Source organism: Urocitellus parryii, chromosome 4 (assembly GCF_045843805.1).
Source record: "Urocitellus parryii isolate mUroPar1 chromosome 4, mUroPar1.hap1, whole genome shotgun sequence".
NCBI lineage: Eukaryota > Metazoa > Chordata > Mammalia > Rodentia > Sciuridae > Urocitellus > Urocitellus parryii.
Window position 1 is genome coordinate 3,580,333 of NC_135534.1, and position 27,990 is coordinate 3,608,322.

The 27,990-nt window shown below is 60.9% G+C and overlaps 1 protein-coding gene across 3 annotated transcripts in view; it reads right to left on the minus strand.

Annotated features, from left to right (window-relative positions):
• The window catches only part of Nadsyn1 (NAD synthetase 1), a 29,136-nt gene extending 3,344 nt beyond the window's left edge, over positions 1-25,792 (minus strand). The window contains exons 1-18 of one of the 3 annotated variants that reach the window (XM_026411294.2): positions 25,594-25,792; positions 24,453-24,513; positions 21,744-21,860; positions 20,663-20,716; positions 20,222-20,311; positions 17,231-17,282; positions 16,321-16,409; positions 16,045-16,162; positions 15,301-15,432; positions 12,672-12,746; positions 11,321-11,445; positions 10,845-10,893; positions 10,324-10,426; positions 9,786-9,954; positions 8,739-8,874; positions 7,158-7,264; positions 3,648-3,779; positions 2,877-2,946 (exon numbers count right to left, since the gene is read on the minus strand). In XM_026411294.2, the coding sequence (XP_026267079.1) occupies positions 2,877-2,946; positions 3,648-3,779; positions 7,158-7,264; positions 8,739-8,874; positions 9,786-9,954; positions 10,324-10,426; positions 10,845-10,893; positions 11,321-11,445; positions 12,672-12,746; positions 15,301-15,432; positions 16,045-16,162; positions 16,321-16,409; positions 17,231-17,282; positions 20,222-20,311; positions 20,663-20,716; positions 21,744-21,860; positions 24,453-24,513; positions 25,594-25,678 (1,764 nt within the window). In that variant the 5' untranslated portion in view covers positions 25,679-25,792. Of the gene's footprint in view, positions 1-2,876; positions 2,947-3,647; positions 3,780-7,157; positions 7,265-8,738; positions 8,875-9,785; positions 9,955-10,323; positions 10,427-10,844; positions 10,894-11,320; positions 11,446-12,671; positions 12,747-15,300; positions 15,433-16,044; positions 16,163-16,320; positions 16,410-17,230; positions 17,283-20,221; positions 20,312-20,662; positions 20,717-21,743; positions 21,861-24,239; positions 24,331-24,452; positions 24,514-25,593 lie in introns of those variants that run through there. The other 2 variants (XM_026411296.2, XM_026411295.2) reach the window with 2 other exon arrangements.
• Positions 25,793-27,990: the final 2,198 nt, after the last annotated feature.

Sequence of the window (27,990 nt, forward strand, 5' to 3'; positions counted from 1 at the left end):
GAGGACCCGCCCCTTGGTTCTGGGCCACCTGATCTGTGGTCATCTACTACGGACCCACCAGAGGCCAATCCGGAGACCATGCCACCCGAGGCACAGCACACCTAGCAGGTGGATCCTGTCTCCTGCCCCCTGAGCTGCTGCCCTTGGTGGCCTTGGAGAAAAGGGAGCAGGCCACATGGGAGGACACAGGATGCCTCCTGGTGCCAGGACAGGAGACCCGCCAGCCAGCTCAGTCAGGCCCGCGAGGTCAGTGTCTGCTCTGGCCCTCAGTGCTGCCCTCCCCAGAGCCACCTCCAGACACGCAGTGAGGCCAGCATTCTGGGACACAGCAGCGGGGCCCTCACCTCTGGCTGGGCCTTAGGGCCCTCTGTGATGTGGACATGGCCTCTTGTCCCCATGGCCCATTCAGCTTCCTCAGGCCCCAGCCCCAGAGTCCCCTCAGGTCCCCTCGTGTCCCCTCAGGGGCCCTGCCCTGACCCCCACCACCACCACCTCCATCTCTCTCCATCTCACCCCCCTGAATGACTGGCCTGCAGCACCCACAACCCCTGGGGCTGACATGGAGACGTCTTCAGGGGATCAGCATTTTAAGAGCAGTGGCCACCTCTACCGGTTTTCCTGGTTCTCCACCTTGCCATGAGGCTTCCTGGCCTCCAGAGTCACATGGGCCAAATCCCCGATCAGTCCCCTCCCGTCTCTCTGTCTCCACGTGTCCTGAGGGTTCCGCCTCCCGGTAGAGCCCTGAGCAACAGGGATACCAAGTGGCTCAGGAGGAAATGTGAGCAGACTTCTAACGAGATTTTTATCACTAATGAAGGTATTTCTGGCAAAGTGAAGCCCAGCTCATACGGCTTCCCAGGAACTCTACCAAAAACAATTTTTTAATGTATTTTGTTAGTTGTAGGTGGACCCAACACCTTTGTTTTATTTTTATGTGGTGCTGAGGATCAAACCCAGAGCCTCATGTGTGCCAGGTGAGTGTTCTACCACTGAGCCCCAGCCCCAGCTCTCTACCAAAAGTTTTTTTTTTTTTTAGAGAGAGTGAGAGAGGAGAGAGAGAGAGAGAGAGAGAGAGAGAGAGAGAGAGAGAGAGAGAGAATTTTTAATATTTATTTTTTAGTTCTCGGCGGACACAACATCTTTGTTGGTATGTGGTGCTGAGGATTGAACCCAGGCCGCACGCATGCCAGGCAAGCGCGCTACCGCTTGAGCCACATCCCCAGCCCCAACTACCAAAATTTTATATGAGAATTACGACCAGTTCTCACACCCTCTTCCAAAGGAAGAAAGAGGGCGGGATACCTCCTGACTCTTTCTAGGAGGCCAGCATTTTCCTGACACCAAACTAGGCAAAGATATCACATGAAAAGACAACTGATGAGAATCCCCTGTGAGTAGGCAAAAAATCCTCAACACCACACCAGCAGACCCAATCTAGCAGCATAGAAAAAAGATGATCTGCAAGGGACTTATCCCCGGAATGCAAGGTCGGTTTAACATCCAAAATTGCAGAAAGAGTATTTGGCAAGATCCTACAGTCTTGAAAGAGGAGGAGGAGGAGGAGGAGAAGGGAAAAAACAAGTTGAAGTAGAAGGGAACTTCCTCAATACATACAGGGCACATGTCAAAAAGCCACAGCAAACTTCCTCCTCACTGGGGAAAGACTGAAAGTCCCCAGATCAGGGCCAGGAAAAGGATGTCCGCTCTCATCACACTACACCTTCTAGCCAGGGGTACTGGGCAAGAAAATGGAAAAGGCAGCCAGGTTGGAGAGAAAGAAGACATTTGCTGCTTGCAGACAGTGTGTCCTGTAAGTGGGAACTCCTGAGGGGAATCCAACGCGGTGTGGGATGCAGTCTCGACACTGAAGTCACATGACTTTCTACACAACAATGCAAAATGAATTTAACGAAACAATCCACTTACAATCAAAGAGAATAATACACTTTGAAATAAGTAAATTTAACAAAAGACATGTAAACTAATACTGTGAAAACTATAAAACAGAGTTAAGTGAAAATGAAGACATCCCATGTTCATGGATCAGAAAATGTAATACTAAGGCGGTGGCATCCCAGACCTGGTCTACAGGCTCTTTACAAATCCTTATCAAAATCTAAGCTATTGTTTTTGGGGTTTTTTTGCAGAAATTGCCAAATGTATCTTAAAATTCATATGAAAATTTTAAGAACCCACAGTAGCCAAAATTACCTTGAAAAAACAACAAAGTTGGAGGACTCACACTTCCTTATTTCAAATCTTACCACAAAGCAACAGTAGTCAAGACGGTGAGGAACTGGTGTAGACAGATGCAGAGACCGACGGAAGTGAACTCCAAGTCCAGAAATAAACCCACACACTCACAATCAACTCATTTCAACAAGGACGCCAAGACAATTCACAGGGGAAAAGGACAGTCTAATCAATAAGTAGTGCCGGGACGCAGGTGGGCACAGGTGAAGGCAGACCTTCCTCACCCCACCCACCGAAGCTGGCAGCCCTGCACCAGGGCCTCAACCTCCCTGAAGAAGACATGGGGCGGGTCTGGTGATGTCCTTCAGCAGGGGCCCAACAGGCAGCGGTCAGCATGAGGTTGCTCTAAACCAGAGGGCCCACCCTCCGTGGGGGTTCTGCATCCCTCAGTCTGCCACGGTCCCCTCTCTACCTACCTCGTCACCCCTCTCCTGGGCCCCACTCACAGTGAGAAAGCCACCAAAGTGTCAAAGGCCAGGGGGGGACTGACGCTGGGTCCCTGAGCTTAGGCTGGGACGTGGCCAGGGTGCATGGGCTCCTGGGCAGAGAGAGGCTAGGAAGGAGCCCGCCCTGCCACGCAGGCCACGGGGCGTGGGAGAAGCCTGCCACGAGAGAGCCATTACCTCATCCGTCTGGGACACCTGTCCGTTGGCCAAGGGCTCCAACTCCGCGGTGGCCGGTGCACACAGGATGCTGTGGCCAAGAACACGGGTTGGTCACCACAGTGTGGATGGGCTCCTGAGCCTTGGGAGGTGGGCAGCAGGCAGAGCCACTCCAGGGTTTCCCTGGCAGAGGCGAGTGGATGTTGTTGGGGCTCTGTGACCTGACCGTGATGGGCTGATGGCAGGAGGGCAGCCACGTGCCTCTCCCCAGCACAGTGTCACCTGGGGCCGGGCAGACCCGAGGGGTCCTGAGTGCTGCAGGGCATTTAGGAGCCCCCTGGCCTGCACCCGGGAGCTTCTAGCAACACAGCCTTGGGACAACTAAAAATGCCTCAGCCACTGCCCAGTGCCCCTGGGGACAAGACTGCCCAGTCCTCATTGGGGCCAGGAGAAGGCGGCCTGGGCCTGGGGAGGACGCAGTGAGCCGGACAGCCTGGATGCCAGTCAGTTTGGCAGACGCCATTAGGGCAGGTGCCTGCCAGGTGCCCGCATCAGTCCCCTGCCTTAGGTGGAGGGAGAGGAGTGGAGAGGACAGGAGGGCAGAGCCCGGCCTGTGCAGGAGGCAGTGGCTTGGTCATGGGACCCCAGGGCCCGGCTGAAGGGCAGGACTCTCTCGCCAGGTGATAGGGAGCTACAGAAGGTATCTGGGTGGTGGTGAGGGTGGCCCTGGGCTGGGCTGGCAAGACCCAAGTGGCTCAGGAGCAGCCGCTGTGGGTGGTGGCGCACACTCACCCCTGCAGGGCGGGGAGCTGGAAGCGCTCCATGCAGAACTGGACGAAGGCCCTCAGGTCCGTCTTGCTGATCCCCCCTATGGGGTTGATGTCTGCGCTGGAGCAGTCGTACTTGGTGAGGTAGCCGAGGAGGCTGCAGGAGAGAGGGGGCGGGGAGACAGGGGCTGGGAAGCAGATCTGGGAGTCGCCAGCACTGGCCTCTGCAGGCTGAGGCCGGAGGGACCTGGCCTCTGGGCTCCTCAGCCTTCTCTGTCGCGTCTGTCGCTGTCACAGCCTCTGACGTGCCACTCACCAGGACCTGGAGCCGTAGGCCTCTGCCCACCTTGCCGTGGCCGCCCCTTGCCGCCTCTCCTCCACTCTGCCACCCCTGCTCAGCAGTGCCACCACCCAGCCTGGAGCGGTCCCCGCGGCACAGACGGCTGCAGAGGAGACACCTGCCTCCAGGTCTCGCGGCCCCACTGCCATCACCTGTCTCCAGGCAGCGTCTTGTCCCCTCCCCACGTGTCACCCCTTGCTCCCCCCACCCTAGTGTGCTGCCAGTTCCTCCTCCTTCATGGGGAAAAGCCTCTCAGAGTGGAACCTCACACCCCTCAGTCCCCTCTGTGCCCTCCCGTGGCCCTCTGTGGCAGTGGAGGCTGGTGGCTCCCAGCAGAGCCTGCACCTTGCCTGGTCCCTGCTCTCCTGCCTCACGGCCCTGCTCCTGTCCACCGGCCTTTCCCATTGGCATCTTAAAACAAGGAAATGTCGTCTCCTGTCCCCAGGCTGCCCAGCCACTCCTGCAGCTGCCCTCTCCTTCAAGTGTGACCCCTGGAAAGGCCTGTCTCGAGTCGCTGCACCCCCACCTCACCATCCCCCAACCTGCCCAGCAGGTCTTTCCATCTCCCACGCTTGGCTTTCTAGGGGACAACGACAGCCTCTAATCCTGACATGGCCTCACCCCAGGGCTCTGTAGGGGCCCCTCCGTGAGCTGGGTCTGCCCCTCCCGCAGGCCTTTCCAGTCCCAGGAGGCCCCGGTGAGGGCTTCGACGGAGCCTCCCACGCACCCTCCCCTCGAGTGCTCTCTGCAGACACTGTGCACACGTGCCACATGCTGTTGTCTGTCTGCCTCCACCAGGGTGACACGGGACAGGTGACAGGGGGCAGGGTGACATGGGGCAGGGTGACACGGGCAGGGTGACACAGGACAGTGACATGGGGCAGGGTGACACGGGGCAGGGTGACATGGGGCAGGGTGACACGGGGCAGGGTGACACGGGACGGTGACATGGGGCAGGGTGACACGGGGCAGGGTGACACGGGGCAGGGTGACACAGGACAGTGACACGGGGCAGGGTGACACAGGGCAGGGTGACACGGGACAGGGTGACACAGGACAGTGACATGGGGCAGGGTGACACGGGCAGGGTGACACGGGACGGTGACACGGGACGGTGACACGGGCCAGGGTGACACGGGGCAGGGTGGCACGGGACGGTGACATGGGGCAGGGTGACACAGGATGGTGACACGGGGCAGGGTGACATGGGGCAGGGTGACACGGGGCAGGGTGACACGGGACGGTGACATGGGGCAGGGTGACATGGGGCAGGGTGACACGGGGCAGGGTGACACAGGACGGTGACACGGGGCAGGGTTACACGGGGCAGGGTGACACGGGACAGGGTGACACAGGACAGTGACATGGGGCAGGGTGACACGGGGAAGGGTGACATGGGGCAGGGTGACACGGGCAGGGTGACACGGGACGGTGACACGGGCCAGGGTGACACGGGGCAGGGTGGCACGGGACGGTGACATGGGGCAGGGTGACACAGGACGGTGACACGGGCCAGGGTGACATGGGGCAGGGTGACACGGGCAGGGTGACACGGGGCAGGGTGACACGGGCAGGGTGACACGGGAGCTGCTTCTGTGTTTTGTTCACAATACCAAGAAGACCCACGACAGGGAACCACAGTGCGCAGTGAGCACACACAGGCTGCGGAGCCAGGAGCACAGTCAGAGGCAGGAGGAACAATTAGAATTAAACGCCCTTTAAGCTCAGCACTACAGAAATGTCCACCCGCGTCTGCCCTGGAGAGTGCAGGAGAGAGGGCTGTCGGGAGCGAGAAGAAGGAGTGGGGTACGGCAGGTAAAAACAGGCCCGGCACACTGTGGCGGCACCGTGGGACCCTGTCACGGGACCCGACAGAGGAAGGTCTGCTCAGCGAGGGGCCCGTGTGCCCGGAGGCGGACGGAACAGAGGGAGCTGGACGGGGACGGGCGGCCCACAGACGCCCTGAGTGCGCCACCTTGTCTTCCCGACATTCACCCGGGACCTGTGAGTCCAGAGCGCGCCCCGCCCTGGGACGACGCTTGATTCTTGGTAAAATGTTTAGTAACAAAAGAAAAAAGGAGGGCAGACAGCGTCGGGGGAGATGTCCAGCCACAAACTTCACAGACGGCCGCTCTCGTCCTCTCTGGGGCAGCACAGTGCTCCCAGGACACCCCAGCCGTCAGCCCCCCGGAAACAGTGCCCTCCACACAGCACTGGGGTGACAGAGAGGCAGGAACAGAACAGCACGAGGAGGGCAGGGTTTACCAGACACAGGGGACATAAAATAGGATCCAAAAGCTTAAAAAGTAGGACTTAGAAGACATCTGCAGACTTGCAAGGGCGTAGAAAGATTTGACAGACTGTAGGTGAAGGGTGGGTGGGAAAGGGCGGGTGGAAGGGTATGTATGGGGGTGGGACCGGAGGACGGGGGGTGGGTGGGTGGATTGGAGAATGAAGGATGAGCAGATGGATGGGTGAGTGGGTACTTGAGTGGGCAGGTGCTCAGATGGATGGACAAATGGATGCATGGATGGACGGACGAGTGGTCAGATGTATGCATAGAATGGGAGACAGGTGGGGCCACTGATGGATGGACAGGTTGATGCAAGAACTGACAGATGGGTAGATGACAAAGTCCTTGAGATTCCTCAGCTGATTAGAGAAGAGCTGAGAGGCCTGGAGCTAACCTCAGGGAAGAGGGAACCGCTAAGCCTGGGACCAGCCTGGTTTACCTGGAAACGAGAGGGCGCCTCTGGACAATGGGAGGAAGGGACTATTTTTCAGTCCACATAACAAATGAGCCATTGGGTTGGAGGTAAAAACTATAGGCAGAGAAGTGACATTGGTCACCATTGAATATCTAGGAGCAGCAGGCCCTGGATCAGGGTGGGGCACAGCCCCAGTGAGCACTGTGGAGGGAGGAAACGGGCTGGGGCAGGGCAGGCGGGCACGGGCCAGAGGGACAGCAATGTCCAGCCAATCTGCACCCTCCAGGGTCCTGACGTTCTGGGGACGCCACGTTGCTGTGGGCACCAGACGTCCCCGAGCCATGGGGTAACACGGCTCCTCCCTGGGTGTTGTGTGGATATTGCGAGAACCAGCCGGGTGCTGGGGGAGGCTGCCTCTGGAGGCATGTCACCCTGAGATCAGGGATGCCCAGGAGCCCACCACTGCACGCCCGCCACACCACCATACCTCTCATCCACGTTGGCAGATCCGAGCACGAGAAGCCCCCCAGGGGCGCCCCGAGACCAGAGGCTCAGCTGAGCGAACAGGTAGGCGAGGACCATCCTGATCCGAGCCTGGACAACAGGAGGGAAGGGAGAATCACCCAGCAAAACCCGGGACAGGTGTGCCACACCCTGACCCCGTCCCAGCCCAGGTGTAGGTCCCCGGCAAGGCTCCAGGGGAAAGCTGGCTCGGGGCGACCTCCTGCAGGGAAGGCCCCTGAGTCGTCCGTCAGGCCAGCCTGCAGAGCGCTTAGGGGCCTGCTCTCCAAAGACGGAGGAGCCTGGGCCTCCTCATTCCTCACCACTGGCATTTCTGGAGGGGACAGGCCATCCACGCAAGGAGAGGGGACGGGGATATGACAGCCTGGAGCAGTGGTGCCTGGGGCCTCTTCTCCCTCCACTGATAAGCAGCACCCAACCCAAGGGCAGCACCCAAGAGGCAGGAGCAGGGCTGCTCTGATGGCCCCGGCACAGCCCTGCGCACCCCAGGCCCTTGCGCTCCTGCTAGCCCTGCACACCCCGAGCCCTTGCGCCTCCTGCTCACCCCTGAGCACCCCGAGCCCTCGAGCCCTCCTGCTTGCCCTGCGCACCCCGAGCCCTCGCGCCCCGGCTCGCCCGGCGCACCCAGAGCCCTCGCGCTCTTGCTCGCCCTGCACACCCCGAGCCCTTGCGCGCCTGCTCACCCGAGCATCCCAAGCCCTTGCACCTCCTGCTTGCCCGACACACCCAGAGCCCTCGTGCTCTTGCTCGCCCTGAACACCCTGAGCCCCCACGCACTCCTGCTCACCCCTGCGCACCCCGAGCCCTCGTGCCTCCTGTTTACCCTGTGCACCCCGAGCCCTTGCACCTCCTGCTTGACCCTGCACACCCCAAGCCCCTCACGCTCCTGTACTCTCCTGCTCTCCCCGAGCCCTTGTGCACCCCTAAGCAACCTTGAACACTCTCACACACAAGCCCATGCTCACACACTCCTGCACATACTTTTGCATTCCCGTACACAATCATGCCATCCTTGTGCTCACACAGTAACACACATATGCCCATGTTCACTCCCGGCACACCCTTAATTATGAGCATGCTTGTGCTCACACACTTCTGCACACTCACAAACACCATGGAAAGCTCTCAAGCATGCACATGCCACCTATGCACACACACGCTCACACAGGCCCACACACACACCACACACGCCTCCATGTGCTCACACATGCAGGCACAGAGACTCCTACTCTGGCACACACACTGCACACACATGTTCATGTGCTTGTGCGTACACTCCACGCACAGCTACACACACATATGCACACTCACACCCATGCACACACAACATATTCAGGCATATCTGTGCACACCTGTGCGTACACACACACTCTTATAACCCTGTGCCCTCTTAGATGAGCACGTGCTCAGCCTGCAGCCGTGTCCTCGTGCCTGTGTGGTCAGTGTCTCCAGCGAGGCACAAGGCTACTATCCCCAGCACCAGCAGTCCCCAGGGCTCCCTGTGCCCCACTCCCCTCTGGGGACAACAGCCCAGAAGTGGAGTCACCTGCACATTCTGCAGAGCCAGGTTTTCCCTGCTGCTTCCTCCATGAACTGCAAATAGAGGACTTTTCCCCGTCACCAGGCGGAAGATGCCCAAGATGGCCGTCACAGCTGGGTCCATGTTGAGGCTGATGTGGTGGCTGGAAGGAGAAGGGACCCGCGTGGGTGGCAGTGCGCAGACGCACACCTGTGAAAAACACATTCCACTGGCCCTGGCCACCGTGCGTGACCCAGGGTATCTGGCGCCTTCACGGCATCACGCCATGTCACTGTCATGCAGTGCAGGGCTCCGGCACCTGGAAGCCCGACCCTGCCAGGGTCACTCCCGCTCCTCTCTGACTCTGGGCTCTGCCTGATGAGGACCTTCCACACAGGCAGAGCCGCCTGGAGGGAGGCCTGCGGCAGCTTTTAAATCTGGGTTCCTGGCTCTTGTGACTCGAAGGCTCGCACACGTGGCGCGGGTCGACGTGTGCCCTGCGTGTGGCTGAGTGGCACTCCCTTTCCACCACGCCCTGCCTCTTCCCTGTCTGCAGGTGGGGCTGTTTCTGCCTCTCGGCGACGAGCCGCGGTCATTCCTGTTCCAGCCCCTGCTCAGGCCCTGCTCCTGTCTCCGTCACTACACCAGGCTGGGACTGCTGGGGGGCAGCCTTCAGCGGAGCTCACAAACGGGGTGCGGCGGCTCCTCCTTGGGCCATTCTGAAAGGCCACGCCTCGCCTCCCCAACCGTCCTGGAGGAGAGCTGCCTGAGGAGGAGGCAGTCAGGGCAGCCTGGGAGCAGGTGCCGGGGGCAGGGGCGGGAGCCAGGCCTCCCCTCTGCCACTCCTGTGCCCTGGTGCTCACAGGAGGTGAGGAGGCTGCCCTGGGCATGGAGGAGGGAAGGAGGTGGAGACGGGACGCTGTCGAGGACCAGGGAGGGCAGAGGACTGGCTCACACCCAGGGCAGCTAGACCCCGGCAGCTCCTAGGCACATACTGAGGGACAGTGCAGCCACGGTGTCCGCAGCTGGCTCCTGGCCCCCGCTGCCTGCCTGTGCTCGCACCACCGAGTCTACCTTCCGATCTGCTGGGCCAGCTCTCGGGCCCTGCTGCAGGTCTCCTGGGAGGAGTTCTCGCTGGCCATGTAGCAGGTGGTCAGCAGGCGCCCACAGAGCTCCCGGGGGTCCTGGGGGATGTAGCTGTTCTGGTTCAAGAGGGCCTGGACATCGGCCAGCACTTCCTGATCTGAAAACCACCAAGTCAGAAAGAGTAGAAGTAGCCGTGAAGGTCCAGCCAATCCTGGGCTATCCCCGGGTCCGTGGGCAGCCAATCCCAGGCTGTCCCCAGGGAACCTCGATGGAATCCCAAGACATCCCTGGGCACCTGCACAGTCCCCAAAACGTGTTCCCCCCACAGGGCCTCAGTGTCACAGACGGCAACGGGCTTAGTCACGATGACTCTGCAGTCAGAGCCACAGCAGCAACCAGCCCCAGGAGAAGACCCGAGTGTCCTGCTGTCCCTGGGCTCTGACTTCTGCACACGGCACAAAGCCTCCTTCGCCCACTATGCCACAACCGCCCACCCCGGAGCTCCCGGGTCAAGGACATCACCTACTTCCGCCCTTCACGGCCTCGCAGACCTGGTAGCACATGGAGTAGACGAGGCAGGCAGTGGCCGCACTGTCCACGCCACCGCTCAGGGGCAGGAGAAACCCAGCCTGAAATGGGCCAGCCAGGCACAGGGTAAGCCAAACTCCCGAAACAGCAGCGCGCCTGAAGCGCAGCCCAGCCCTGCCCACTGACAGGCCCGACAGGCCGCAGAGGGCTCTGCCCGGGAGGAAAACGCCCAGCACGTGCGGAAGGAGGGAAGGTGCTCGTGGCCTGAGCTGACTCTCCACAGGGCATCCCAGACCAGCACGGCCACCGACTAGCACAACGTGGGCCTTGGAGCTCCGAACGCCCAGACGGTCCTGCCAGGCTCCCGTGGCCAGCCAGCCGGGCCCACCTGGCGTGCGGCCAGTGCAGACGGCTGCCCCAGGCAGCACCCTTAGCTGCAGGCACAGCAAAGAATCCCGAGCCTGTCCCAGACGGACGCAGGGCACCCGGCAGAACAAGCAGTGGACACGGGGCACCTACCTGGTGGCTTCGCCTCAAGAAATCCCAGAGCCAGCAGGCGGGTCCGAGGCTGCAGGGCAGTAAGAGCGCTGAGTCTGGGGCACCCGAGCAGCCCACCTGCGCGGGTTCCCCGGGGGAGAGCTGCCCAGCAGGCCTGGCTCTCGCCAGGCCCCGGCCTCCGTTGCCAATACCTGGTGGGAGTTAGGGCTTCTCAGGTCTGAAACAAGCCTGGGGGGCACGTGTCACTAGTGTCCCCTTTTGAAATGGGGCCACCGAGACGCAGAGGACGGCACCTTTGTGCCCAAGGATGCAGCTCAAGGACACTGCTGGCCCAGGAGAGGAGCTCAGGCTGTCCGGCCAGCATCCAGACCCTCGGCCCCAATGAGGCTCTGAAGACCCACTGGGCGCACGCGGTGCCACCCCGCCCCAGTGCAAATGGCGGCAGCTGCTGGGCGACGCGGCCACACGAGTGAGGGACCCCTGCCGGGGCTGCCCACCTTATCTCCTCCTCGGGCCTGTGGTATCTCCACTCCAGGGGCTCAGAGACGGGCTGCAGCAGGTCCTCGTGGCCCGAGAGGGCAAAGTCCACCTTCACTCTGGGATAGGGGCTCACCCTGCTGGCCTGTCGATGGACGTTCAGGACAAAGTGAGGTCCCCCACCAGGAACAAAGACCAAGCCCTCGGGGAGACTGGGAGGGCTGGAACCCCAGCAGCAGGCGGTGGCCAGCGCTGGCCAGGGCCTGAGACATGGCAGCCGCTCCCTGCTGGTGGGAACGGAAATGGTGCAGGGCTCAGGAACAGCCCGGCAGCCCTGGGGCTACACAAGAGTCACCACAGGAGCCCCCGGGGTCACTCCTGAGTCTGTGACCCAAGGGGACAGATGTGAGTGTCCCAACATCTGCATGTGGACGTCAGGCAACACTGTTCCTAACGGACACAGGCTAGTGCCCCAAGTGCCCTCAGTGGTGGAGGGTGAGCACCAGGGTCCCTGCCAGGGTGGAGCAATACGCAGCCATGAAGAGGAGCGTGGCTCAAACATGTGCCCTGCTGCAGGCGAGTGGAGCTCTGCTGGTGACGGCAGCAGGTGTGAGGCTACGCCTGGTCTGACCCCACCCTGTGGTGTGGGCGGGGTTGCAGGTCCTTGCAGACAGAGGCTGGGGACGGGGCAGGGTGAACACTCAGGGTTCAGCTGCTGCCAGGGGTGCTGGAGATGCTCCAGCATCGACCCCACGTGACGTGACCCCAGGAAGACAGGGAAACCCCACCGGGCTGGGCTGGGCGGGGGACAGGTGTGGGCACTGCGCCTCGTAAAGCGGTTTCTAAACTGTGGCTGTGCCCACGTTGAGCTGCACGCTCTGGGCTGCCCGCAGAGTCGCCCAGTCACAGTGACCACTGGTTGGTGGCCTGTGGGTGATGACGTCTTAGGAATGTGGGGTTGGGTCCTCGGCCAGAGGACTGGGGGGGCAGGGCGAGGGACCGTGCTCGCCTCCAGGAGTCCTGGACACGCTGGCTCACCCTGAACCTCACCTGGCTGTGCTGCCTGCCGTCCTGCCTGCCCTGGCTGTGGCCCCCGTGTGGGGCCTTCTGGCTTCCCAGGCTGCTCCCACGTCTGTCCCCGTGTCACGCCCCCCAGGGGCCAACCCTCAGCCTCTGCCTCCCTGACCTCACCGTGCTGCGGGCGCCCAGGGCTCAGGCCGGCCTCCAGGTCCTTCGGCCACTCCGCAGCCCCGAGCTCCCACTGCATGTCCACACCCTGCACTGCCCCACACAGCCGCAGTGAGCCCGGCCACCTCCCGGGCCCCTTCCAGGACTGGGCAGGCACCCTGCAGGGGCTCGCTGGGCGCTCACCGCCAGGTTTCGGGAGGAGATCTCTGCCCTGTAGCTCCTGACATCCTCCAGGTCCAGGGTGGCCGTCAGCACCTCCTGGGGAGATTCCAGAGAACCATGTTCCTTCTGTTTCTTTCCCCTGCCCATAACGTGCCTCGGTCACTGTGCTGTGTGGACGAGTCACATCGACAGAGAGCCTGGGACCTGTGACTCCTGGGGCCCAGGGACAGGGTGGAAAGCATCCTTGCTGACTAGACCCTTCCTGTTTCCACCAGAGCCTCTGCTTTCAGGCCCTGGCTAGTGATCCACCAATCCCAGCCTGAGACGTAACTCTGCCAGTAAGCACTGCGGGGACTTCCAGGAAAGCGCCTTTCTTAAGCAAAAGACACTCTGAACACGGCCAGGTGGAGATGAGATGGCTGGAGCTGCTGCTGCCATCCTATGCCCATGAGCAGAGGCAGCCTGAGAAGGAAACCAACACGGGAAGGTGCAGTGGGGCCTGGCAGAGGTGGAGCCAGAGCCCTGGCCACCCATGCCTGGGCCCTGACCTGGTGAGCCTGTGTCCAGGAGGTCACCTGCTCTGGCTCATTGTGGGGTCTGCTACTTGTGACATGGAGCAGAAAAGAGGTTTTAACTCACAGAGATCATTCCTTTCTTTATGAACAGACATCACAGTCACATGACATTCCCAGAATCTGTCACTTCAAACAAAAGCACGGGACAGCAAGAACAGCCTCTGGTCCCCATTGGGTGACGTGGGACACTGTGGTCACCTGGCTGGCCCCTGGCTCCCTCTGCCTTGAACAGTGGTCCCTACTCAAGCTGGAAGACACTCATCAAGAGGAAGCAAACCAGGGCTCCCCCAGCCCCGGGGCTCTCTGCTATCCCCTGAGAGGACGGGGCTGGGGCTGGCCCGAGGCCCAGGGTTCCACCCCCAGCACCACAGAGAAGGCCTGGAGCACAGGGAGGCTCAAGCCTCAGAGAACCAGGGCCGCATGGGGCCTTTTTCATGAAAGGTGACCCGCCCCACCAGAGCACCCAGGGAGCCGGACACCTGAGACCAGAACTGAGGGGTGAGGGCCTGGCAGGACGGACAGGCCAGCTCCCGCAGCGAGGGTGCCGGGCGGCTCTGAGAACCTGGCTCGTGGCCCGGAGACACGGAGGGCGGCCTGGAGGCCCAGCCTCTGCGTTCGGCCTGAGGACGGCTCTGCCACCCCCCGTGCCACCACCCCCCGTGCCGCAGGCCGGTCACTCTCTCCTGCCTGTCCCTGAAGCTGTGGACAAGGTCAGAGGTGGGAACTGTAGTAGCCGGGGGATTCCACGCGCTGGGAATCACCTCCTTGCTCAAGGCAGATGCCAAGGATCCGCTGGGGGCCGGGAACTGCAGGGCCTCCAAGGTGCCAGCCAGGGGTGGGCTGCCAAGAAGCCTGTGGCTCAGACATGTGGACAGGGTCTTGGTCAGGCCACCTGACTGGCAGGCAGTGCCCAGCATTCCTGCAGTAGGAGGGCCTGAACCCCATCTTTCCACCTATGCTGTGGTTAACGCCAACTGACCAGGCCTCCAGGACGCTGCCGCTGGGAAAGCAGAACTCGGAGGACATGCCCAGAAGACCCCAAGGGTAGAGGAAGGCCCCCGGGCACCAAGCGGAGCCTGCCAAAGCTGGCCCAAACACGAGGGATTCTTCTCGGTGACCTTCACAGGCTGCTGTGCGGTGCGTCCCCCTGAGAGCCCAAGGCGCTACAGGAGGAGCCCGCTAGCCGCCCGGAGCGCAGAGGAAGCACGGCGGCCTGAGCGCTGCTCACACCTCACGCCCGCCTGGGCGGTCCCGGGAGACTCCTCTCCCCAGCCCCGGCCTCTGCACACCAGCCTCTGTGTGCTCTCCCCACGGCACAGCTGCCCCAGGCAGTGCCAAAGACGTGAGGCGAGCCTGGACCCCCCACTGACCCTGCAGGAAAGGAACTGACACCCAACGTGACTCAACACATGGTCGTGGCCCCGCGAGGCTGTGGACCTTCTCTGAGCCGTGACCGGCTGCAGCGAGGTCCAGCCGCCGTCTCTGCCTGCCCTCGGGTGGTAAGGCACTCGTGAGCACCCCGGGCACCTGGCCCTCACCGCTGCCATCTGTGAGCTCAGAGAGCCCCTGCCCCACCAGAGGGACGGGTCTCCACTGCCCCCGGAGCGCAGGGCGCTGTGGGTGAGACCTCATGTTAACACGCACTGCCCTGGAAAACCGCGCACCTTAAAGGACCCCTCTGTCTGTTCCAGGGGACAATGCCCTCAGCCAGACTCAGGGCCCTTAGTCCCCAACATGGCACCGGGCTCGACGCCTGTCATCCCTAAGAAGAGGTTTCTGTCCACCTGCTGAGAATCACTCCAAGGGGCCCCTCGCATCCCGCATGGCACAGCATGGCCCAGCCCCACATCTCCACGGAGCCTGTCCAGCGCCTGCGGCTCACCACTGGGTGGGCATGGCCTAGGTTCAACCCCTGTGGCCTGTGGCATGGCCAGCTGTGCCCAGCTCACTCTTGGGTGCCCAGCCAGCAGCGCCCGGGCACAGTCCTCCCTCACCACTCACAGGTGGGCCACTGGGACAGGTGCCCTGAACCAGGCACCAAGCCGGGAGGTGTGAGACCACCCTCGGCTCATTACCACGTCGTCCAGCGAGAACTGGGCGCCCTGGGCGAAGATGCCCCCGTTCATGGCGATCAGGGCACAGCCGTCGTAGTACAGCCGGTCGCCATCGCAGCCCTTCTGGTTGGCCAACAGGTAGATCCCGCCGTTCTCGAGAGGCAGAGGGGAACGGTCAGCGGTGGTCATCGCCCTCACCTCTGCAGGCCCCACGGGGAGGCCTGGCCGAGCCAGACCCTCCCTGTCCCACCCATGTCACCCAGAGCTCCTCCCCACACAGCGCCTATGGCAGGACGGCCCAGTGGCCGGGGTCCTCGTGGACCCCCCAGCCCCGGGCTGCGGGCAGCAAGGCTTCCACTCCCCACAGCGAGGTGCACAGACTCCAGTGCTCGGCCTGGCAGAGCCCAGGGCAAGCCCACGGCAAGAAACCTGTCGCAGGAGTGACAGGTACCTCTGTCCCTTGCTGTGCTCAGGTGCCCACTACAGTGGCCGACACGGGGACGCTCCCTTGTGTATTCCCTGAAACCAGGGCTCCCACCCACCAGAGGTGTCGACAGAGCCTGATTCCAGGGGACCATGAGGGCTAGCAAGGCCACTCGAGGGAGCCCTGGACGACGGCAGCCTGTGCTCCCTGAGTACAGGCCGTCATCATGGCCCCAAATTCCCACTCTGCCTGGCCGGGCCCTGCCCTAGGCGCCAAGCCTCCAGAAGGCTCTGGGCTAGGGCTGGCCTTGGCAGTCCACCAGCAGCCCCTCCCAAGCCTACCTTGGTGGTGGCCATGGTCACCAGGTCCACCCTGGCGTGGGCTTTGCGCAGGACATGGTGGCTGCCCGAGGCATTGGTGATGATCTCCACGCCGTCCAGGCCCATGTCCACGTGTGGGCTGTGGTGGAAGCACAGAAGGCCAGCTAGGCTCCTTCCACTGCCCCTGGCAGCCCCTCCAGTTGCCCCTCAGTGACTCCGCACCCTGCAGCTGTGACCCCAGGTCCTCCTGCTGGTCCACGTGAGGTCATGGACTGGACAGCAGAGGGCCCAGCTGACCTGTGTGGTGTCCAGAGCTCCTCGCAGATCTCGCTCCCAATGCAGGTGTCCTGGGTGGCCAGCACCGCGTCTCCAAATGGCACCGTCTCCTGCAGGTGGAGAGGGTGGACTCAGCGGTCCTCCTGTCTGGGCTGCGTACTGACCCAGCACTACCCGGCCCAGGAGACCTCTGCGAGGGCCACCACGCTGAGCCCAGCCCACCCTGGGTCGTCCTCGGGCCGAGGTCTGCCGGCCCAGGGCTCCTCCTCCGCCAATCCCCAAGGGTCTCGAGTCACCCCAGGCACAGCCACAGCCGTGGTCAGGGGCAGGGCACTGTTGACTCACAGCCCTGAGCTCCGCCTCCACCCTCTGGACACTGTCACCAGCCAGTCTTTTCATCCCCTTCTCAGGGGGACTGCCCTGACCCCCCTCCTGTCTCTGCCCTGGCTCCTCGGCCACCACCTCTCGCCCAGGCCCAAAGCCACCAGGCCCAGCCACCAGGAGGAGCCTCTGGAGCCGAGCGCAGAACAGATCCCCCTTCACGCTGGTCGCCTCAGGTGGGTGTCCAGCGGGGAAGCTGGCCGAGGACTGCCTCTGCCCTGCGACCACGGCAGCTCACCCGCCCCTCCTCAGAGCCCCTTCCCTGGGGCCGCAGTGGAGGTCTGACACAGTCCTCCCAGGGGTGAGAGTGCAGAGGCCAGGTCCTGCCTCATGGAGGGAAGGAGAGCAGTGGTGGGGGTGGGGGTGGTGTGGGGAGAAGCGACTCCTAAGACCCCACTGCGCTCGGCACCCAAGTCCCTCCTTGGTTTGCCTCTAACGCCAGCCACGGAGCCTCCTGTGACTCTGTCCGTGAGCTCCTGCCCCACGCAGCCCGCCGTCAGCTGGCAGAGGTGAGTGTGGCTAGAAGGCAAGTGTCCAGGGCAGGACTCACCTGCTGAGTCAGGTCCTGCAGCATCCGAGGGAGGAAGTACTCCTCTGTGTGCCTGGAAGGGAACACTGCAGCTCTGAGGCCGGAAGGGACACGGACAGACGCACACGGCCCCCAGCCGGGGCGGAGCACAGGCTCTCAGCCCAGGTGTCTCAGGTGTCCACAGAGCCCGGCAGCCCTCCACAGCACTGTGACTCCTGTCTAAGGTAAACAGGACAGCAAGGAGCAAAGTGGACGGCCACCTAGGCGCTCCTCCGGGGCAGCGGCTGTGCCTGTGGGCCTGAGCTCCGCAGCTCCATCCTGGGCACGTGGCTCTCTAGAGCAGCATTCCCAGCCACAGCCCGTGACGGGAAGCTCCCGTGCCGTTAACCTGCACGCTGACCGGTGCCGTCAGCTCCCGGGCAGTTAACCCGCACGCTGACCACGCCGTCAGCTCCCGTGCCGTTAAACCTGCACGCTGACCCATGCCGTCAGCTCCCATGCCGTTAAACCTGCACGCTGACCACGCCGTCAGCTCCCGTGCCGTTAAACCTGCACGCTGACCCATGCCGTCAGCTCCCGTGCCGTTAAACCTGCACGCTGACCCATGCCTTTGGTGAGATGGTGAATGACGCCGCATATCCACAGGATGGGTAGTGGCCAGGGCAGTGGGCCGGGAGGCCCAGAAGGGCACCAAAGGTGGTGGTGGACACACAATTTACACCCTAGCTTCAGGTGGGCTCACGAGGTGCACCAGACAGACGTGCCATCCCAATACGAGCACTCCTGCCCCACCTGCAGGTCCCCTGATGGCCACGTGGCTGTACCAAAAGTCACCTCCCTTCCTTCTTGGTCCAAGCAGACACCCAGTGAGAACCTGGTCAGGAAGTGGACCTGCCCAGGGCCTTCCCCGCCCCCGCCCAGGGCCAGCTCGGTGGCCCCCTTTGCAGATGGCTCCAGGCTTCCCGCCCTGCTTTAGGGGGCTGGGACATCACAGTCAAAAGTCACTGGTGATGCTGCCTTGGCTGGCCCAACGCTCTGCTGGGGACGCCCTCCCTGCTGGGTGTGCTGTGGCACCCTCTGCTTGTCCTCCCAGAGGGCCTCCTGCAGAAGCCTTGGAGGGCACCTGAGCCAAGAAACCACTCCGGCCATGCTACGGTGAGCGCCCATGGCCCCGGGAGCCACAGGGCTCCTACAGTGCTGCAGTCATGGGACGCTGAGGCTGGGAGTCCATCCCGGAGCATCAAGACGAGCCGCTGCTGAGCCCTCAGCAGGCGAGAGCAGGGCCTGGTGACTTCCCCGTGAGGCTCTGCGGTGGCACCTTGAACCTGAAGCGCTCGGTGCTGAAGAGCTGCGATGACCTGGCCATTTCGCTGTCACCACCTGGCTGTTCCCAGAAGGCAAACCTCCTGCCTTTTCTAACTGCACCAAGATGCAAGCTCTGGCTGCTCCAGCTCAGTGTCCCGGCCACCCCTGCCACCGGCAGAGCGAGATGGGCCCGACTCTGGAGGGTGCCATGGGACAGCAGGGCACTCATGTGACAGAAGAGGAAAGGGAATGAGCTGTGCCTGCTCCCAGGACAGGTGGGTCCCAACAGCAGCCTCAGGACAGCGGGCAGAAGTCGGCCTGCAGACGGAGCCGGGCCAAAGAGTAGGAGAGGTGCCAGGGAACCCGCCGCACAGGAGAGTGTTAGGGATAAACAGCAGGAAGACCAACGGATGAAGAGACAGCAGGTCAGAGAGGGGAGAGACGGGGAGGCAGGCGGGGCGTGATGTGCCCAGGACTGAGGTCCCCGAGGAAGAGGACAAAAGCAAAAGAACAAGACCCTGGAGAGCAGAAACCAAGCAGACCTCCCTGAAGTGACGGCATGGAGCCAGACACTCAGTCCCCATCGCAAAGGAGAGCTGTCCCTGGACCTCAAGGACTGTGACACCCCAGGACTCCTACCAAACCGCCGGCCCTACGATAGCAAACCCGGCTGGCCGGAGCCTCCCTCTAGCATTCCTTACGCAGAAGGGCCAGCGCGTGGGGGCCTGGAGGTGGGCCCTCAGAGCAGGCCAATGCACACGCCCGGGGGAGCAGGTGCCCTGTCGGAGCCCAGGTGTGTGCCCTGGCACTGACCCACGGGTCCACCGAGGCCCTGGCTTGCTCTTGAACTTGGCCTTGGCAGAGCTGCCCCGCACACTCTGTGAGGGAGATCCTCCTGAGGCCACCTGGTACACTGAGCGCAAGGTGGATGGCCAGTGGCCACGGGAGCCCCTCACGTGAGGTCAAGAAGCCAGTGACCACCCACGCGAGACCCCTCTCCAGCACCAGCAAGCCAAAGGGCAGTCCTGGAGCAAGTCACAATCATGAAGAGAAGTTCTTTTTAACCTAGAGCTCTTTCCCAGGACCTGCCCATTCGTGACAGGGACACTGTTCTAGAAATGTGGCCCCCGGATGTCGGTGTGAGTGTGGAAAGGAGGGGGATCGGCAGCCCCTGACCGGGAGACCAGGGTGACGAACAGAGCCAGCCGAGACGCACAGAACCCAGTAGGGCATCGGCAGCAAGGCACACTCGAAAGTCACACGCCTGGTACGCAGGATCACCAGCCACCGCCCACTGCGGAACACAGGGACCCTGTCACGAGGAGAGGGACCGGGCTCCTCGAGGGGCGCGCTCACCCTCAGGGTCTGCAGGTCTGGGGCGCTCTGGCTGCCTCAGATGTGAGCCCCTACCCAAGGCCAGGGAGGTGGACAGCCACCGTCAGAGCACCAGATGGCCCTCCCCGGGAGGGAGAAGGATCATTCAGGAGGTCAGTGGGCTGACGGAAGACCTGACGCTGCCCACTCAAGGCGCAGTGTCACCTGATGTGACTGTTCACCACTGACCCCGGCAGCCTGGCTGCGCTGTGATCAGCAGACTGAAAGGCCACGCCGAGGTGACGGGCAGCCAGCTCCCATGTCCATGACCTGGACCAGGACCACGGAGGCGAAGACCTTCATTCACATCCCACCAGCGGCCACCGAACTCACCGGCTCCTGGACCAGGGGGTGAACCAGCGCAGCTCCCGGTAGTTGGCCTCGTTGGCCAGGGCCATCTTGGGTCTGATGAGCAGGATCCGCCTAGAGACAGGAAGGGGCTCACCCAGCGCTCTGAGCCACCGCCACAGGGGACTGGGCACCGCCACGCAGAGCCAGCCCCAGACTGCAGCCCAGACAGATCCCGTCCCTGCGAGGCAGGCCCTGACAGCCCCACCCACCCAACGGGCAGCCCTGGGGGCTGGGGCTTGGCAGGTGCCCCCTGCTGGACATGGACCAGGGGTGTGAGGAGACACCCTCCTAGCCCAGTGTCCAGGTAGCACACAGGGCCCCAGGGCCCACCCTCTGGGGTGCATTGGGAGTCTCCAGCACAGATCCACCAGCTCCAGCCCAGAGCAGGGAGTGGCCCAGGCCACCCTCCCCGGGGCCACCCACCTGTTGAGAAAGATGACTCGGCAGTTGTAGCGGACATTGCGGTGCATCACGGGCCTGCAGAGGAAGAGGCCACGTGTCTATCCTCCTAGGAAAGCCACATGTGGAGGGCGGGCCACGCGGACCCCAAGCCACTCCAGCTCGGAAAGCTGCAGTTTGCCATGAGCTGCTCCACTGTGAGTGCCAGCGCCAGTCGGTGCCAGTCAGCGCCAGTCGGTGCCAATCAGCACCAGTCGGTGCCAATCAGCGCCAGTCGGTGCCAATCAGCGCCAGTCAGCGCCAGTCGGTGCCAATCAGCGCCAGTCAGCGCCAGTCGGTGTGACTCTAGACCCTGTTTGCACAGGCACACACCCACCGCCCCCAGCACCACCTCGGGCACCATGACTTACCTGTGCTGATGGAAAGTGGCCATCCGTGGGCTCACGCAGTCCAACAGAAGCACATGAACACAGGCGTATCAAGCTCCTACCGCAAAGCCAGGCCGGAGCTCTGGGGCACACCAGGCGGCAGCGAAGCAAGCCCCTCACCTGGGCCCTCGGCAGGAGGCCCCTGACCTGGGCCCTCGGCAGGAGGGGTACCCGAAACTGGACAGGACAGCACTCTGACCCACTGGCCCATCACCTCCCACAGGCCTTGCTCAGGAAAGCCAAGCAGCAACAGACCTCTGCTTCTCTGTCCCTGGGACTTGACTTGTGACCAGGACGCGAGGCCATTTCAAGCTGGTCACTGAGGACACTCTGAAACTGCGACCCCTGACACTCTGCCCAGTAGGCCCATCCAAACCCACATCGGACCACTCAGAGACGCTGCCTTTGCTTGGGCTCTGTGTCCTGTGACCTGTGGCCCCTCAGCCCTCTCTTGGCCTTTCTGTGACCCGTGACACCAGGGCAGCGTGCTGGTGTTCCTCAGGCAGGAAGGGGCTGGGCACAGACCCGCCCACATGCTGCTGAGGAGAACCCTGAGCAGACGTCACCTGAGGGTCACGAGGCAGCAGACACACTTCAGGTGTGGACGCCGCAGCCCTGCCACAGTGGTGGGCCGGGTCCTAGGAGCTGCCCTCCCACACACTCACACGGGCACTTACATCCCCACGTCACAGATGATGTCCTGGGTGACCGGAGACACCAGGAGGGCCGCCAGCACTTGGAGCGAATGCAGGAGGGTGTCCGACTCGTAGTAGTGGTCCCAACACCCATAGCCACTGCAGGGAGGGGCAGGGGTGGCGTCAGCAGTGGAGGCCCACACCAGCTCTCCAAGCCCCCAGGCACGTCCACCTTGCAGTCAGCAGCAGGCGCCCCGCCACAGCCACCAGGCCATTCACGGGAGATTCCTGGTTACTATGAGGAGCGCCTGCCCTTTAGTGGCCCAAGTCACCTGACCTTCAAGGAAAGAACCCAAAGAAACAAAGGTGGACCTGCCAAAAACATGTGCCAAGGAAGACCATGGACAACCACTCAGCCGCCTGCTGTGGGCTGGACGGTGGTCCCCAACGACTCTCACGTCCTAACCTTGGGGCCTGTGCCTGCGGCCTCGCTTCAGAGAAAGAGTCTCTGCAGACACAGTGGAGTCAAGGTGTTCGGATGCAGTCAGCCTGGACTTTCCTGGGTCTCCTTAAATGACCAGTGTCCTTATAGATGTGGACAAGAGCGAGACCAGAGAAGGGAAAGGCCATGCAAAGGGAGGCAAAGACAGTGAAGTGGCCACAGGCCAAAGGATGCAGAGCCCCGGAGGGCTGAAGCAGCGCAAGGACCCTCCAGGACCCTAAAGAGAGAGCGAGACTCTGCTGCACCTCGAGTTTGGCCTCCTGGGCTCCTACGCTGCCAGGGAATGCATTTCTGTCATTTCAAAACACTCCATTTGTGGCACTTGGTCACGGCAGCCCAGGACACTAACGCCGTGCTCCATGGTGCATAGACTGTGAGGAGTGCTTCCAAGGACCTTCTAACAGTAAAACATAGACTGTCCGTACGAATCCCCAACACCTTTGCCTTTCTGCCCTGCAGCAGCCTGGAAGCCGACCGGGCACAGGCCACAGAAATCCACATCTGGCACCTGCTGCGTTTAACGCTGGGAAAGCCTCTCCTGCCCCTGCCTGGGCTCAGATGAGAGCGGCATCAGGAGAAGCCACCAGGGCCCGGCCCCAGGATGCCCTTCTCTCCCACAGCTTCCCTTCAGCTCCCAGGCCTGTGGGTGACAACACGGAATGTCTAAAGCCAGGTGGCCAGCCACCAGTGACTGCACTCCTCCAGCTGGCCAGCAGCTGGAGGAGCCCTGTATGACAGCGGCTGGTCAGTAAGTGCCTGGGACCCAGATGGCCAATGACCTTCCATCGGCAAGCCCAGCTCAGAGAAAATAGCTGCCCTTCCAGGTGAGAGCCCTAGGTCCAGAATGAGCTGTCCACCTTCTGTTCCCGGATGTCCCACACAGGAGCTGGACCCCAGGCCAATAAGAACAAGAGTGGGGCTTGATGAAGTGACGGGGCTCCTCTCCTGCCAGAGTCACCCTCCTCTTTGTCAACAAGGCAAATGTTGAGGGGAAGCCTGCTCAGAATGCTGTGAACCCCAACACAAACACAGCACCCGGGGGTCTTGGTTAGAATCCTCCTTGGCCATGGTCAGGCCGGAGGCCGGGGCTGCACTGCACCTGGCAGGGAAAGGAGCAACAGGCACATGGGCCAAGTCAGGAGCTCAGGAGCAGAAGCCACGTGGCCTCAGGTGACTGTGAGTCCCAGGTCCCTGGCAGTTAGATTCTTCAGAATTAAAGGAGGGGTGTAAGTTCCTGGGGTGGTCTGGGAGGAGCAGGGCCGCGTGAAGTCATCAAAACCTTAACCTGATTAACAAATGAACTTGGAAGGACAGAAAGCTGCCTTAGAGCCACCCAACAGCACCTGAGAGAGCACAGGGCCTGCTTCCTCTAGGTCCAGAAACCAGAGCCAGTGAAGGAAAGGGACCAGGGCGCGGAAGGCCTTCCAGAGTCCACAGGGGCCCCGAGGACAAGTGAAGCCAGCACAGCGCAGAGGCCCGGGGTCCAGGTCAGAAAGAACCGCAGCTGTGAGGGGCTCACAAGCCAGTAACCCTCTCATTATGTTTTAACTAGACACCAGAAAAGAATCAAGGATCCATTTTCTTGATTCTTGCAAAAAGGTGTAGAGGACACAGCCTTTGAGCTTGCTCACGGGAAGCCCCTGAGACCAGCAACAGAATCCCTGTGGCCAACGTGCAAACCAAGACCCGTGGTGTCTTAGTCACCATGGCTGCCACAGCACAGCATCCAGACTGGGTGACTGACACACAGCAGAAACCAGCTGCACCCCGCGCACGCTCCGCCCGTCGTCCTGCAGAGGGCTGCTCTGGACTTCAGGGGGCTCACGTGGTGTGGGGGAAACAGGCTCCCTCAGGCCTCTTTTATAAGGGCAGCGATCCCACTGACCATGGCCAATGTGTGTTCCCCAGGTTGAGACACCATGGCCCCAGGCATCAGGTTTCAACATGTGAGTACTGGTGGGGGGAGCACGGAGGCTGAGACCACGGCCCAAGGGCACGGGTGACCGGGTGCACCCCAGTTTTAAAGTCAGCTCCACCTGGTAAAGCTGGGTTCCTCTAATGACTCCATGCAGGACCACGCAGGAGTCTGGAATCACCAGCGTCCCTGGGCCTCTCTCATTCAGGTGTCCAGTGGCATCAATCCCATCCGCAAGCAGGTTCCTGACAGCCTCCTAAATGGGCTTGGCATTGCAGCCCTGGTTGGTCCCACTGCTTCCTGCCCTCTCAGCGGGCTGTGGGTGTGTTCTCACCAGATTTCCAGCTCAGGTCCAAGCCTGTATCTTGCTCCTCTGTTTTTAGCAATTTCAATACCTGTATGTACAGAGAAGGGGGCAATTTCACTCCTACAACCCGTCCACAGGCAGAAAAAGCCTGCTGCTGCGGTAGGTGTGGCTGAAAAATCACTCCTCTGTGATGTCCTGATCCCTCGTGGCCAGTTCTCCTGTAAATAGCAAGGCCGCAGAGACCAGCACACACCTGCCCACGCGCAGGAAAGGAGAAACAGGGAGGGCCTGCAGGCTGACCCTTGGCCCCACAGAGGAGGAGGAAGTCACACCCTGTAAGCTCATGGACAAGTGGGTGCCAAGACCAGCTGCAAGAAGAGGCTGGTGACTGAGGTGGTGCCAGCATCGGGCTTCAGGAGCAGCTGCCCATGTGAAGTCATGGGAGGAAGGAAGGAGAAGACAGTGGAGCAGAGACCACTCTATATACCTAAGATGGCCTCACTCACCCCATTGAGATCTGCTCTGAGGAAGTGAAAGGAGGTTGATACATGGATTAAAAAAAAAAAAGCCAGTAATATGTTATCACTTGAAGCACTGGAGTGACCACACCTGTAGGTCTGCCTTCATCAGCCCCAGTTTGGGCACAGGTCATCAAGTGTAGGCTTACATGAACGCAGTTATACAGTGACCACTCAAAACCCACTCTTCTCTGAGCTGACAGCCCTCCCCTCACTCTGCTTCCCTCTCAGGAAGGCTTTTCCCAATGCCCACCCATCAGGAAGGTCCTCTGGGACCAGAGACCCTCCCATCTCTGGTGTCTGCACAGCATTCTGGCCAGTGGCCACATACCCCTCCAACCTGGCGGATGGGCAGCTCTGCCCAGCCTGGCCACCGGGACCCCAGAGACATCTGAAGGCAGGTGCACCCTCGATCTTCCCCACCTCCACCTCTGGGGCAGACTTCTCTCAACTTGTGCCTCAACGTGTCCCCCCCTCCCCACAAACCGGGAGGATCTGGGCACTTGACACTGACGAGTTCACCATCCACTGTCCTATCTGTCCCCACTTCCACGGCTGCGAGTTTCTCCAGGGCAAAGCAGTGCGCACGACGGGACGAGACCCGCGCGGCTGGACTGTTCTTTCTGGTCTCCCGCCGCCCCCAGACTCACTCTTTAAAATTCTTTGCAAATTGCCCTCGAAGTCCAGGGCCCACTGGTTGAGGGCGCAGGTGGCTACGGTCACCTTCCGGCCCATCGTGGCCGCAGTCACTCAGGAGGGAGGCCGGCCGGAGGGCGGCAGGTCCCACTGTCCTCCAAGCTCGACAGCCAGCCCCGGCGCCGGCCCTTCCGGACCGCCCCTCCCTGACCTCGCCGAGACCCGCCGCGGACCGGCCCTCAAACCAATCACGGGTCCGAACTGAAGAACCGCTGCGGCAGGCCACGCCCCTGCCCGGGTCGGCGAATCACGGGCCAGAGACCTGCAGAGTCGCCGCGGCAGGCTCCGCCCACAGCGGAGCTGGGATGCGCCTGCGCAGCAGAAGATCCTCCCAGTTCGCTGTTTAGCCAACAAGTTAGGTAACGTGAAAATTATAACACCCGCTCCGTGCCAGAAATATTGCATTGTCAATGCTACCGGGAGCCTGGGCGAGGCTCACACCGCGCCTCCCCGCCTCCGTGTACCCACAGCACTCCGAAGGCTGTGTCTGTCCCTCCGGATCCCGCTCTCCTCCCTAACCCAGCGTTAGGTGACCCTACACCAGGAAGATCTGCCTTGCTTCTCTGAAACTGTACACAAACTACACTTTAACGTGATTCTGTAATTGGTTTCTCCCCGTTAGGTTAGATACATCCTTTTGATCATGTTTCTGCAGTTTGGTAATCCATCGTAGGAATAAAGCCCAGTGTGTCCACTCAGTAATGAATGGGCATCTACTTTGCAGCACTTTGCTGACATGCGAGCATGCCCATAGCTGCTGTTTCCGCCACAGCGGTCTCTGCAGACTCGGGCCAGTTTCTCCAGCGCTTTGCTGAGGAGCAGGGTGTGAACGTGTTCACCTTTATGAACCACACTACACCTCTTCTCCAGGTGCCTGTACCGAGTCCTACTGGCAGTCTTCCATTTCATTTTGTGTCTGTGCACCCAGGGTCGGAATGCCTTTTTCCCCCTGTGAATAACTAACTAATTGCCTCCGTCATCGCTGGGATCCTCAGTCCCTCCCTCCTGTGTTCCAAAGCTACTTCTGTCCCACGTGTACTTATTTCACATTTTTTTAAATCACTTTTTGCACTTTTAAAGTAATGCTTGTTCTTAACAATTTGGAGACTCCAGAAAAGCACAGGAATGTTGTATGTGTTCATTTAGTCCCAACTTCCTTTCCGTGGGATAGTTTTCTTCCCCCAAATCTAAGGGACTGCTTCCTTTGCTCCTTCAGATTTCTGCTCAGTATCTGCAGCCAACATGGCTAACCCAGGGCTCGCTGCCTCAGAAAACGAGGGGGTTTTAATACCAAGCTGTTGATGGGTGGACCCTAACAACCTGCCAGGCATTGACTTTAAGAGCAGCTCACAATGGTAAACGTGTGTCTTTTGCAGCTCAGAGCATCTCCCAAGGACCTGGGATGGTTCTCAAGAATGTAACCATCAACAGAATAAGATCTCAGTGTCTGAGATTCCAAGGGAGGACAGGATCCTAACTTTATTGTTGCTGGTCAGCGAGCACAGCTGGCCTCCCCTCTTCTATACAAATCAACCCTTTGTCCTTTCTACTTCTCTGGGAGGCCCCATGCTGCCCCTTAGTTACTTGCTTTTAGTTGACTTTAAAAATCACCAGTGCTGGAGGTCACAGAGCTGGGCAATGATTAGCCTCCCGCTTATTTTGCTGTAGATAACACCTCTGACATGGGATTACAATGATGGCTGCCTGGGTGACTTTTCAGGGACTTGAAGGCTGTTTTTGTTGAAATCACTGACTCTTCACTTCAGCCTGTCTGAGAGCTGACTTTTGGCAGCAGGAGGCCAAGAAGTCTATCCTCAGATCATACCGATACTGCCATTTTCTGGGTGTGCATCCCATAAAGGGCCTAGAAAATTGATTATGTGTTTAATGGAGTCATTTTAGGTTAGGGAACCGTGGGCAGATGGAGCCATTTTTAAATTCCCTAACAGGTATGTAATCACAACTGTAGCTCTTTTCCATGCCCTCCCCAGTTGTAAATTATTGAATCTCTTAGATTGTACCCCCAAACTCTTCCTATCAGAGCCACAGGCAGTGCTTCCTTGGGGGTAAACTGGCAGCCTGCCCGCCCACCAGTGCTGGCTCTGGAATTCCCTTAGGGGGCGCACTCTTCAGCACCAGGACAACTGTGCCTTGCTAATGCAGTTTTAGCAAGTGCTTGATTTCCGACAGTCGGTCCCTATTTCTAAGAGTATCATGGTGTCTTCAGCTAACTAATATTTCAAGGGGGAAATAGAAAACACGCACAAAGAATTAAGTGAGATGAATGAAGTGTGGCAAACTTCACAGCTCCTGCACCCGGGCACAGGGTAAGTCCCAACTTGTATTCATGC